We start from the raw sequence: 12,255 nt of genomic DNA, 5'->3' as shown, positions 1-12,255 counted from the left end.
TCAGGAAACAATAACGCATTCTGTCAATCACGACTTATAGTTTATTTTTACTATATAAAATAAAATTTCACACATCATAAATTGTCGTATTCGGATATAAACTTAACAGTGGATATTTTAAGCAATAATTATCACTGGGCGAAATTAAAAAAAAAAATTTTCACGCAAAACGTCATAATTAAAATCAACATAATATATGCCTAAAAAATACTTTTCAGAATTAAATATACAAAATCTTACCTATATCTAACAACACCATCAAAACTCACAACATATAAATATGTACAAATAAATTATGAGTTAAACTTATTCTTTTTAGTTAAAAAAAAAGAAATCAATAACATACAGTATAAATATTATATAAGTATAAAAAACAACACATTAAAATAAATATAAGAATTAGCTTATATAGGAACCAAGAATAAAATCAAATCGAAAACGATTTGTAGATATTTATTGGAATGACTTATGTAACCAGATGAAATACATCGCATTGTCGCATAGAATAAATTGCTTCTTGCATACTGTATTATTCTATGAGTATGTAGACCTACTACCTAAGATGATCGGTCACATGGATTTTCCACTGTAGAAAATTTCAATAATTATTTGTACTTCCAAATTTAAATGATCGAACAAAATAATATAAATATAAATGAATAACAAAATCTAACCGGGGGTGGGACGCTCCTACTGCTCCCCTTGAATCCACGCCTGGGAGAGGGTATTTTGTGATTTGGAAGCAATCCTCTGAAAACAGTCTATACCCATGTCTAATAGTTACTACGAATTAAAAATATTTATTATTTCACATAATGTGATAAATTCAATACACGAATTTAATATCTGAATTGATATGAGATGTGATATAACATAATAATTGGAATATACGAATACTTCCTTTAAAATCAGAGGCGGGCTGGATAGGCGAAAGGCCAAATCAACAACTTTAAAACTTCCGGCCATCTTCAACCGAAAATTAATAAACGTCTATAATATGAAATCAATTTTTTTTATCAAAATATTATTATATTTATGGTGTTACGTCATAGTCATACTGCAGTAATTGTTGATTACGTATATCCCCTTACACGAGTCTGATAATAGTAAGAGATCGTACACATTTTAGAGAACTTACTATACCACGGCCTCTAATACGGTCATGTTAAACGGTCAATAATTTGAATAATTATAGATTGCAAGTCAGGCAATTATTTGGCTAGGTACCTATTTAGTATGTAGTCGGAAAAACATAGATTTATAACAAGAATTAAAATTACATCATACTGAAAAAATTTCATTTAAATCCATAGACATATTCGTCTTGGTAAAATTATTATTCTTAAATAAATCATCACAACAAATACAAATAAAATATAAGTACACTATTCTCTCCGTAGATATTTGTCCTGAGCAATAGCCCATAATAATTGCTAATTAGTAATTAGTTTAAAATATATTGTGTAAACATACTCGTACTTGGTAGGTAATGGCTTACAAATAACTGAAATAATTGAAATAACTATTATTAATTATTATTATAGTCTAAAGGTATTAGGTAACGAAATAAAAAATAACAAAAATGTGAAATAATTAATATTATTGTAGCGCTACCTAGTGGTACTGCCAAAATCGGTATCCACATATCCTGTCACATACAAGCGGTAGGTATCAGTGGTATCACACTATCACCGTATCTTTTCATTAAATCACGTTCTAATATGATATCATAGATAAGTTCTCCTTGTCCTTCCGATAATAGTTTATTAATAATCCATGTGCTTGACAACAAAATTGATATTTCATACTGAATTCATAGTTCATAGATGAATTTGCTATCTAAAAGTTATCATGATTAGATTAAGTAAATTAGGTTATGACTTATGTTTGTGCTCGGTTAGATGTAAGTAATGAGTAAGTAACAAATGATAATTTGTGTGTTATACTGAAATCGCGTTTGCGTGTACAATCGCACTTGCGATTTTCAAACTTATTCGGTAATCGGTAATCGTAATTACTATTAAAGTCGGTATTGGTACTCTCCACTCTCCAGTCTTCTGTCTTCTTATACTTTGTATTTCTCAACTAGTCAATCTCTAGGTACGTTAGAGCACCAGCTCCTATTGTTTAATGTTTATTATTAAAATTAAAAGTGGTTTTATTTCGCGTAGTTGTGTGATAATCGTTTTCAAGACTCATCGTAGCTTTTATTATAACATTCAAAACATAATATATCGTATATTTTATGTATTAAGGTTAAAGTGTAAACGCTCTGGCTGTAATCACCCATTCAGACCATTCGATAGCGCAAATTATAAACATTTCACGGGTTGTATATAAATAGACGGGTAAACACTGAACAATAGTAAGTTATAATTATGTAATAGTTATTTAAGTACACGTATTCTTGTGATTTCGTCGTTCCACGTTATCATTATATTCATTACCTATTTACGATATTATTATAGTAATAGTAGTAGATCATAGTCTGTAATAAGTATTTATGGCATGTCTAAAATTGTAAAATAATGTAAACAGATTTTGTGAGCTTAAGCGTACCATTGTAGAGTGCAGTTAGCTTACATTACATACTTTTTAAGCTATGTCTGGCTACTTCCACCATAATTCCAAGGTTGAAAATTTCTCCAAAAAAATGCTGGATTACTATGAAGCCGGTCACAACTCATCAGTTGATGATAAAGTAAAATACTCTGACAAACGCTGTGTGACTCAAGGACCACTGATAGATACAGATTTATCAGAGTATCCGCAGTCATTGGATGAACCATCATGTTCTTGGAAACAGGAACAAGTTAATGACATGAAAGCACAGACAGGTTATAAACTTAAGCTCTGTGATAAAAATGTCAAGCAAACTTCTTGTAAAGAGCAAAGAGTGGACTTGCCAAAAAAGTTGAATGTAAGTTGTTCTTACAAAATATATCTTAACTATCAACTATAATCTACCAATATTAACTAATATCCCATTTAATTAATTAAATTGATTTTAGGAGCTAAAACTTGACAATTTTAAATCTCCTATTGCCAAAATCAATGAAATTATGTTGTTAAAAAAACAAGTAATTGAATACAAGTTGATTCCTATATTACCCCAGGTACATAATCCAATTTTTGAATGTATTGCTAGTAGTGGTGAAATAACTGGTAAATAATTTATAGTTTTTATATCTTTAATAAATGTACATTTTATTTAATATTTATAATGAATAGTTCGTGGAGAAGGTTCATCAAAAAAAAAAGCAAAGGAAAATGCAGCTATTGCTTTTTTGGATAAATTTTTTAACAATGATGGGAACAACACCATAACATCTACCACTTCAAGTATTTCACCGGACAAACATAGTCCATCAAAGTATAGGTATGAACTTTTATAAAAGTAATATTTAATTAATTAGATTGATTGGTTTATATTTGTTTTCAGCGATGAGAACATTATGGATGAAATTTCAAAAATAAATCCTATTGGTATACTGCAGGAGTTGTGTATGGCTCGTCATTGGGAGTTACCTAATTATGAGTTACCCCGTGATGAACACAATGAAACACATAAAACTTGGTATTCCGTGATATGTTCTCTTAGGAACTTCAAATCTATTGGTAAGCAATTTATACAAACTTATATCTAAAAACTTAAACAGTTATATATTTTAATTATATATTATGTTATGTTATATACAACATTTAAAATAAGAAATATTAATTATTGAATTTGTTATTTTTATAGATAATAATTGTTAATTATATTTGTAAAAAAAATGAATAATTTATATTAACTGTTTATTTGGTCTATTGTCATAACCATTTACCTAGAAAAAACCAAAGTAACAAAACTCAATAGACCCAAACATCTTATAATATTTTTTATTGACCCCTTTAAAAAAATAACTTGGCCAGACACTGATTAGTTAAATATAAGATATAGGAAGAAATTGTAGGACCATGTAGATATAATTACAGTATAAATAGATATAGAATCTTAAATATATTTTAAATAACTACAAATCAATTTCAGTTGTCTTTAGTTTTATTGTCTATTATACTTAGAAACAATATACTTACAAATTAAGAAAATTAAAATTTACAATATTAGGTTGCTTTTTATTTTTTTTGTTGGCTATTAAACAGTTATGCGTGGATATATTATTGTTTTAGCAATTAATTATGTTGTGCCTATAATATAGAGTTTATATAATATATCCATTATACAAAGTGTTATGTAACACAATTATTTTGTTGTATTACAATGGTATTGGTTTAGTGTGCTGTATACAAAAATATAGGTATCTTAATAATATCTATTCATTATACCAAATTTTGTTTTATCTATATAACATAATTAATCATTTTAAAACTAAGATTAGTTTTTTACAAAAAAAAAATAAAAATAGTTTGTCAATTTGTGTTTGTGAGTTATGTGGATTATATTATGTGATTTAACTGTTCTTTGTGATCTATCATTCATAATGAAAAGATTTGTTTACACTTATATTTTCTTAATCTGATTTACTGATGAACATATTTAATTGCAGTAATAGTTTATGTAAAATTCAGAAAATTTAAGTTGTTGATAAACCGTCTATTAGCCGAGGTTAGTGAACTTAAAGAATAAATTAGATAATACTTTGTCTTCTCGTTCAAAATAGTTCATGATAAACAAAGTAAATTAACGTTACATTTAAACTTTTAATTTGGCAAATAATGTTATTAATTCCATTATCAATGATGAAAATATTATCAAGCAAATACAATTAATATGCCTTGGTAAATATAGTCAAAATTATTTTTATTCTATTTAAGTTTCAATTGGTACTCTTGCTTAAAATTTTTACATTTTAAAATAAAAAAAAAATTATCATCTCTACACCATTTACAATTGGTATTAAGTTTGATCGCACTATCTACCAAAGAAATTACATGAAATCGTTTCATGAAGAACTTAAGTCTTGTAGGTCTATGGATGAATCTGATTTTATAATTAAATATGTTAAGGGAATTCTGACTATAGTTATTTAAAACAATTATTCTAATATAATTTTTATCAAAATGTCTGTGGTTCTACATTATTTTTTCCGAGAATTCTTGCTTAACTGACATAACTTATAAAATATGTATTATTATCTACTATCATAATAATTAATATTGTTATTTTTTCTATGTACTTCAAACATGTTAGTTGTTATATATGTTATTACTTATTACTGTCGACATATTATTTGTCATGAAATCATATCACTTACTATACTGTTATGAATAAATAAGTATAATAAAAATAAAAATGTTTTTTAATAGGTGAGGGAAAAACCAAGCAAGCAGCTAAAAGAGAAGCTGCTCAATTTATGTATGACCAAATAAAAAATATTTCTGAACAGACGATCTCTAAGGGTAAGAACTTTGAATATCAATTGCCTGCTCATTTTATGCTGGAAGACACTTCGGAAAGAGACAATTTAAATTATATAGAAGTTCTGCAATCCTTAAAGATGTTCTTTAATAATTTAAAATCATCTCAAAATCAAAGTTTAAACAAACTAAGGGTAATATAATTTGATTTATCTATGCTAATTATATTTATTTATATTATTTTAATTTTATACAGAATACACATTCCACAATTGGAATAAAAAAAAATGCAATTGATATTTTAAGTGCAATTGGAAAAGAAGAACAATTTAGTGTTTTATATACACTGTTGAATAAAGATCCAAGTAAAAGATGAGTTATAATAATAGTAATCATTTTTTATTTTTTGCTTTATATTTTTTCAGGTGATATTGGAATTTTAGTGCAATTAGCTGTCACTCCTCATTTGTTGCTTGTGGGTACTGGCAGTACCGTGCAAGAAGCTCAAGAATTGGCTGCTTATGTTGCTCTATCATACATAAAACTTATGTTAGAAAAGTAGAATAACATCAATGCAACTCGCCTATGGCTCATGCATACCTAATACAGTTGTGTTTAAAATGCTTATGATATTAGTACAATACTAATTTTTAAAATTTCCTACACAATATGGTCTCTTAATTCTTACTATATATATTAAAAATAATCTAAACTATTTATTTAATATATGGTTTTATAAAAAACCTTTTAAAAATATTATATTGTTTGTTTACACTGTTCCTTTCTTATATTAATTTAAATGATTAAGATCCATAAAATATTTTATTTTATTATTTATGTTTATATTAAAATGGTATATACTTTGTTATTTTTTTCAATATTACTAAATAATGTATAAATAATTAAATTAAACAATATTAACTTTCTCTTGAATAATAATTTGCTGTATTTTATTTTTCAAAATGTTTTTTTATGATTTAGAAGATAGTTACAGTTGTAATAATTTAAAAAGACCTTATAATATCAGAGGGTTCGATTAGATGCCTTTAAATTAATTACAAATCATTATATCACCTTTATTCTCCTGACAGCGACTTCTCTATTCATGCTATAGTAAATGTTCTGAATATGTAGTAAAGGTCACCAGTATGAATTAAACAATTACAAGACTTCCTTTACTCAAGTACACTTATTAACTTTATTATAACTTTTCAATAAACAAATTATTCAACATATATTTAATTTTAACTATAAACAATTTTTAAACTTATGTCTTTGTATATCCAATCTGCGTAGTCTTTTAATTTTTACACTTGTTTGTGATCGTCTATACAAAAAGACAGTAAGAACACTGTCGTTTTGACCGATTTTTTTATAACTAATGTCCTCTGTGTGTGTGTGTCGTGTGTGCTATCTATTATTCCTATAATTTTATCTTATTTAATACTAACTACTTATAACTATCGGTTATCATAACTATTTCAAATTATTTTATTATATTATATTTAAATATTTAATTTTAATTTTATATGATTGCTCAGACGCACATAATTACAATATAATGCTACAAATATATGCATTATTTTAATAATAAAATACTAAATAATAATAATATAAATGCAATGTTTTCGGCAAAAATGTAATCAATCTATCGCAATATTAATAGTACAAAAAAATACTTTAATAGTTATAGGTATATCAAAAAAACATGTAATATGCTTGATGGTACAGGCTGCTGATAGACCGTCTCCAATTGGAACAGTTTTTCATATTGTATTAACGAGAAAATTAGCAGAGAGAAATAAGAAATAACTTAGGAAGATATATTTCTGCACTTATAAGTGCTGGAAAATATTATCACTTACCAGATACCATTTTTAAAGTCATATTATTACCTTCCTCCTGATCTTCGGATGAGAGTTTTCGAGGTTGTGTAATCAAGAATTTGATCAAGTAAATCGTAATTTAAATTTAATATATAAACTATAATAATAAAATGTATAATAATAATCACGCACCTTATCTGATTCGCCATTCGTAGCAGTGAACATATTATGCTTGTTAGGAAAAGGTAAGGTAGATAACACAAATAAAAATACAATTCTTTGAACATTTGAGTTCAAATAAAAAATAGCACTGGTTTTAGATTTAGGTTTTTGAACAGAAAAGTCTAATTTTGTCACTCGTAGAGTCCTGTGTTGCTCGAGTGTTGAGTGCGCATGCACTGTCGAACGAAATTATATTATGGTCAATTCAGCCAAAGAGGCTGGCGGCTTCATCAAAAGCCTCTGCGTTCCCACGGATCTAACCTTATCCCTTGTTCGGCCTTCCCCAGTTTCTGGCGGCACACAAGAACATCACACGTCTTGTGATTCATTGTCACTAACACATGTCAATAATTTCTATGCGATCTTTACAATGCGAGTTGTCCCTTTCATCAGGAATGAAAGAGTTATTTTGGAATTATTAACCGTTAGGGATACTCGACCGTTATTTATTTTATTTATATTTAAGCTATGTATAATGATATGTCAGTACATTATTACAATAGGTATGTATCATGTATTGATATATCATTAAATTATAATGTAACACACCCATGATAGGTACCTACTTACTCGACACCTAATGTACTGTAGTGATATCCACTTACTTAAATGACGGTATTCTACATTTATTTTTGCTATAGTACCTAATAAATGTACGCAAATTTTTCAAAAATTTAAAACGCTTGTCTGCTTGTCTGTAATACTTTTCTCAGATAGATACAATGTCGATAAATATCAACATGTTAAATTAGTAATTTGTTGTTTTTGATATCACAAAAACAGAAATTTAAGAAAAGGTAAAAACATAAAATATAGGAAGTTTTATTTTGAAACTAATAGTTATTGTGGTTCTCTATGATATTGCTTTATTTTCTATTTATTGAAGAAGTTTTTGAGATCTTAAATCCTAAAACTTATCAGGACGATTAATTACATACCTAATTTTATTATTTTAATTTATAGGATAGTACCTATACGTATCTAATGTATACCTACAACATACATACGAGTATATTATATTTCATCACAAATTGCCTAACTGGAAACTGTATTCCAGTTCTTTAACTTAGAATCGAGTGATATTATACACGAATATCTAGGTATCATAATATTTAGTAATTTAATGAGCATGATAATCGGAGACGCTTCTACTGTTGACGGAATCGGTCACCATTGCTGGGCGAGTACGCGTACTGGAGGATGTTACTATACGGTCCGTTGTGTCTACGGGTATCGGAAGGCTACGCCCTTCCTTTATCTATTATTTTTAAGCTTGCTTATTGTATGTAAAGATATGCGAGCATATTATCATTACATATCATATTTTATCTAAACGTTCTATTTTCATTGTTAAAAGTGACTTAAAACCAATTTAAAATTCATGAATGACGTAATATATTATTTTCAAAAGCAAAAGTAACTATTTCTAAATTTTGTTAGAACATAGTAAATTATTTTCATACCAAATAATTGGTTTGTTTTTGGGAGAATTGAGTAAAGCGTGTTAATTCTTCAAATTTTTATAAAACATACTATTTCCGAAATAGGCCATACTATTTCCCACAATTAAAAAAAAAATACACACACACAATGGAATTTGATTAAATACAAAAGTTACTATTTTCAATCTACTTAATGTTTATATTGACATTACATCTATCATATTATGTAAGTATCAAGTTTTTAACCATTAAATGGGTTATTTTAAATATCAGAAAATCGTTTTTTAAACATAGGTTCAATCGGTTCTATATCGGTTTGCCGAATATTAGAAAAAAGTTATATCGGCTTAACATTAAAAACCATGTTTATATTTAAAATATTATACATTTTTTAGCCTAATTACCATATATCTTTATAATGAGCTTATTATTTTGACAGAAATCAATCAATATTGAAAAAGGTTGGAAATGAAGACAGTGCGTTTTAGATTGTCACGACACATCTACACATGTATAGATAATATAGTGATTATTTTATTGTTGAATAATGAATATATATCGAAATTGATGCAGATCAAATGTGACAAATGATAGAAATGGTCCAATAATAATTGTGACAATATAAGAGGTTAGCTATTATAGGTAGTAGGCACAAAAATTATCATCGTTATACCTTGGGGTAGGAAATACGAATTTCTTACTTTTAATTCCTGGTCTTTATAAACGAAAAGTATTTATGATCAATTCAGAAATTATCTGTAGTGGGGTAAACTGCGTGTCGCTTAACCTTATGAGTTTAGAGTTATGGGTATTATATGAAACATTTAGTGACAAAATTTGAGCTTAGTGTACCTACTATTACTGAATCGATTAAATATCTCTTACCCTGTGGCATAACAATTTTAATTTATAAAATCAGTAAAAAATAGTACGACTGTACGAGTATGTATTTTTTCAAAATGGGACGGCATTCCATTTGTATTGTTGTTGGACGTTTGATAATTAAATGATATGGGTTATAGACATTTAGCAGTAATCAGAATACGAACAACTTATTATAGATTATTGTGATGTCGTATAGTATAGACAGTAGTACGAGTGACGACTTTCGTGATGGAAAGATACAAACATGTTAATAATTATAAGATATGAAATATAATAGATGACTAAAGAAGTATAATGATGTTGTACAAAACATTATATTTATTTTTCGTAGAAATAATATTTATTTATTGTATGCATATATCTACACGTGTGATAATCACTCCGTTCACTTGTACAATACAATCAAATACGATAAAATACACGCGACAATATAATAATAATAATAAAAATAATGATAATTATATTCTATTGCACTCACGACATATAATAAATATTATAATCGTACACACAACAAGACACAATATAATAAAATAACACGTTAAAATATTTTCATATTTAAGAAAAATAAAATAATAATCTAGCAATTAATATAAAATATCATAGTATGTATAATAATGAAATAAATATGGGGAAGATCGTAGTGGTTACCATCGGCTGGATTGGTATCATGTGCAGTCGTTCACGTTTGAACGTTTGTGTCGGTTGTCCGAATTGGGGCTCCGGATACTCTCACAGCCGTCTCGGGGGGCACTTACTCCACTCACACAACCCGCGGCACGAGTCCTCTTGGAGGCCGCGGATTCACCACCGCATATGTCGATGTTGGGTATGAATAGTCGTAGGGCATTCGGTCCGGTCGGAAACTCGGCAGCGGTAAGTTGGTCAACCGCCGCCGCCGTCGTGGGGGCGATCCTGAGTTTGGCATCCGGGTTCATGGTCACCTCCAGCGACCGTTTAGTTACCACTTCCTGGTGCGTGTCGAACGCCTTGACCAGTTGGGCTACCGAAAACCTATGGCGGGCAGAGGACAGAAAACGAGTCACAGTCAATCATTTGTTATAATGATAGATTACATCTAATAATATATTAATAGGCTATAGGCATTATTATGATTTATGATATATCTGGTTGCATTTTATTATACGATGCACCTCAATTCACGTGTCACCTCGGGTTTCGTAAATTTTAGATGGGTTACAAAATACGGATCAACTAAGTTTTAGGGTGTCTCGGTGTCCCGAAAATCTTTATTGGGATTTCAATATACGTCCAATAAATATGATTCGTTAACGGTTATTATGAATTCATATTTCATCGTTCGATTATTTACATTACTTTATCGCGGTATATGTACTCGTCTTTCATATTTTTGGCATACCTATATTTATTTAACATCAATGAGATTTCGACAGTTTAAACTATTATTTATAGTTATAAAATATTTGTTATATTAAATTGTTCTATCTTATATAGTTATATAGTATTTATTGAGTTAATAGTTTGTTTATTTATACTTTTGTACAAAATAATATAAAATCAGAAAAATATGTTGGAACCCATAGTTTTACCAATGTATATTATAGTATCGATTCTGACAGCACAGAAATATAATATCTATATATATCACAGTTGAGATTTTTTATTTTTATTTTGAGCAGTATGACTATAATAGGTATATAAGTAGTTTTTAAATTTATATTTAGTCAGGAGCTTAAAAATTTTAAATTAAACACACAGGATTATTTAACAAACGACGACACGTAAACTTAAATACGTCCCAACAGATTCTGTATAATTATAGTGAATAATCACACGTTCACAAGAACATAAGTAAATAATTGTATATATTTTTTATGTGACCTTTTCAGACATTTACAGAAGATCACGATGGTTATTTCAGCCAGGTCGTGGAAATATTTGTCTATGTTACGTTACACGCTTATATAATAATATATTCATATTTTAATGTACTTTTTAAATTTAATTTTTAAAAGCAGTTTAGTTTATAATAAAATTCACATTAAAATTAAATATCTATTAATATTAATACTTTTTTTTTTACTAATTAAATAAAAAATAAAAAATATTCCTTGATAAAAATTTAAAAACAAAATTTACTGTTCTTTAGAATGTGTCTTTTTAATTTTTTGTCTTAAGTAATTGTTCCTTGAAACCGCAAAAAAAAGGTCATTCATCGATATTATTGTAGGTCACCAAAATTTAAATAATTTTCAAAACGAGTTGTGCCATGAAAAGTTTTAGAACATCTGATTCATTTTTAAACATTTGAACATTGAGAAGTATGTTGAATCAATTATTAAACAATATATTTATATATTATAAATATTTTATAAATAAATTGTTTCTATGTATTACAGAATCATTTTATCTAACATGATTAAAATATTTTTACGATATTTGGGTAAAATGTTGTTATAATATTTTTTGTCTGTCAAAAAAATTAATGTTTATGTTTTTACAATATTTTAAAATATTTTAATAAAAAAAAAAAAACATTT

The 12,255-nt window shown here is 27.5% G+C and overlaps 2 protein-coding genes across 7 annotated transcripts in view; one reads left to right on the top strand and one right to left on the bottom strand.

Moving 5' to 3' along the window:
• Positions 1–1,735: 1,735 nt before the first annotated feature.
• LOC112598385 (interferon-inducible double-stranded RNA-dependent protein kinase activator A-like) lies at positions 1,736–6,077 on the top strand. Of its 6 annotated transcripts, none has more exons than XM_025344817.1 (9): positions 1,736–2,100; positions 2,256–2,365; positions 2,601–2,920; positions 3,012–3,165; positions 3,232–3,379; positions 3,443–3,618; positions 5,311–5,555; positions 5,618–5,726; positions 5,787–6,077. In XM_025344817.1, the coding sequence occupies exons 3-9, from the start codon at positions 2,603–2,605 to the stop codon at positions 5,921–5,923; spliced, it is 1,287 nt and encodes a 428-aa protein (XP_025200602.1). In that variant the 5' UTR covers positions 1,736–2,100; positions 2,256–2,365; positions 2,601–2,602; the 3' UTR covers positions 5,924–6,077. The 6 variants fall into 6 exon arrangements, with proteins under 6 accessions (XP_025200602.1, XP_025200599.1, XP_025200603.1 ...); XM_025344814.1 differs by having other exon boundaries at positions 2,539–2,920; XM_025344818.1 differs by having other exon boundaries at positions 1,736–1,903; positions 2,256–2,920.
• Positions 6,078–10,289: 4,212 nt separating this feature from the next.
• The window catches only part of LOC112598388 (ribosomal protein S6 kinase alpha-5-like), a 38,388-nt gene continuing 36,422 nt past the window's right edge, over positions 10,290–12,255 (bottom strand). Inside the window, exon 7 of the mRNA XM_025344822.1 lies at positions 10,290–10,747. Coding sequence (XP_025200607.1) covers positions 10,402–10,747 — 346 coding nt within the window. The 3' untranslated portion in view covers positions 10,290–10,401. The remainder of the gene's footprint in view (positions 10,748–12,255) is intronic.

The sequence above is a fragment of the Melanaphis sacchari genome, unplaced genomic scaffold (genome assembly GCF_002803265.2).
Source record: "Melanaphis sacchari strain LSU unplaced genomic scaffold, SCAv2.0 Contig487_pilon_pilon, whole genome shotgun sequence".
Lineage (NCBI taxonomy): Eukaryota > Metazoa > Arthropoda > Insecta > Hemiptera > Aphididae > Melanaphis > Melanaphis sacchari.
The sequence above is the reverse complement of the archived record's forward strand: the minus strand, read 5'-3'. Positions and strand labels throughout refer to the sequence as shown.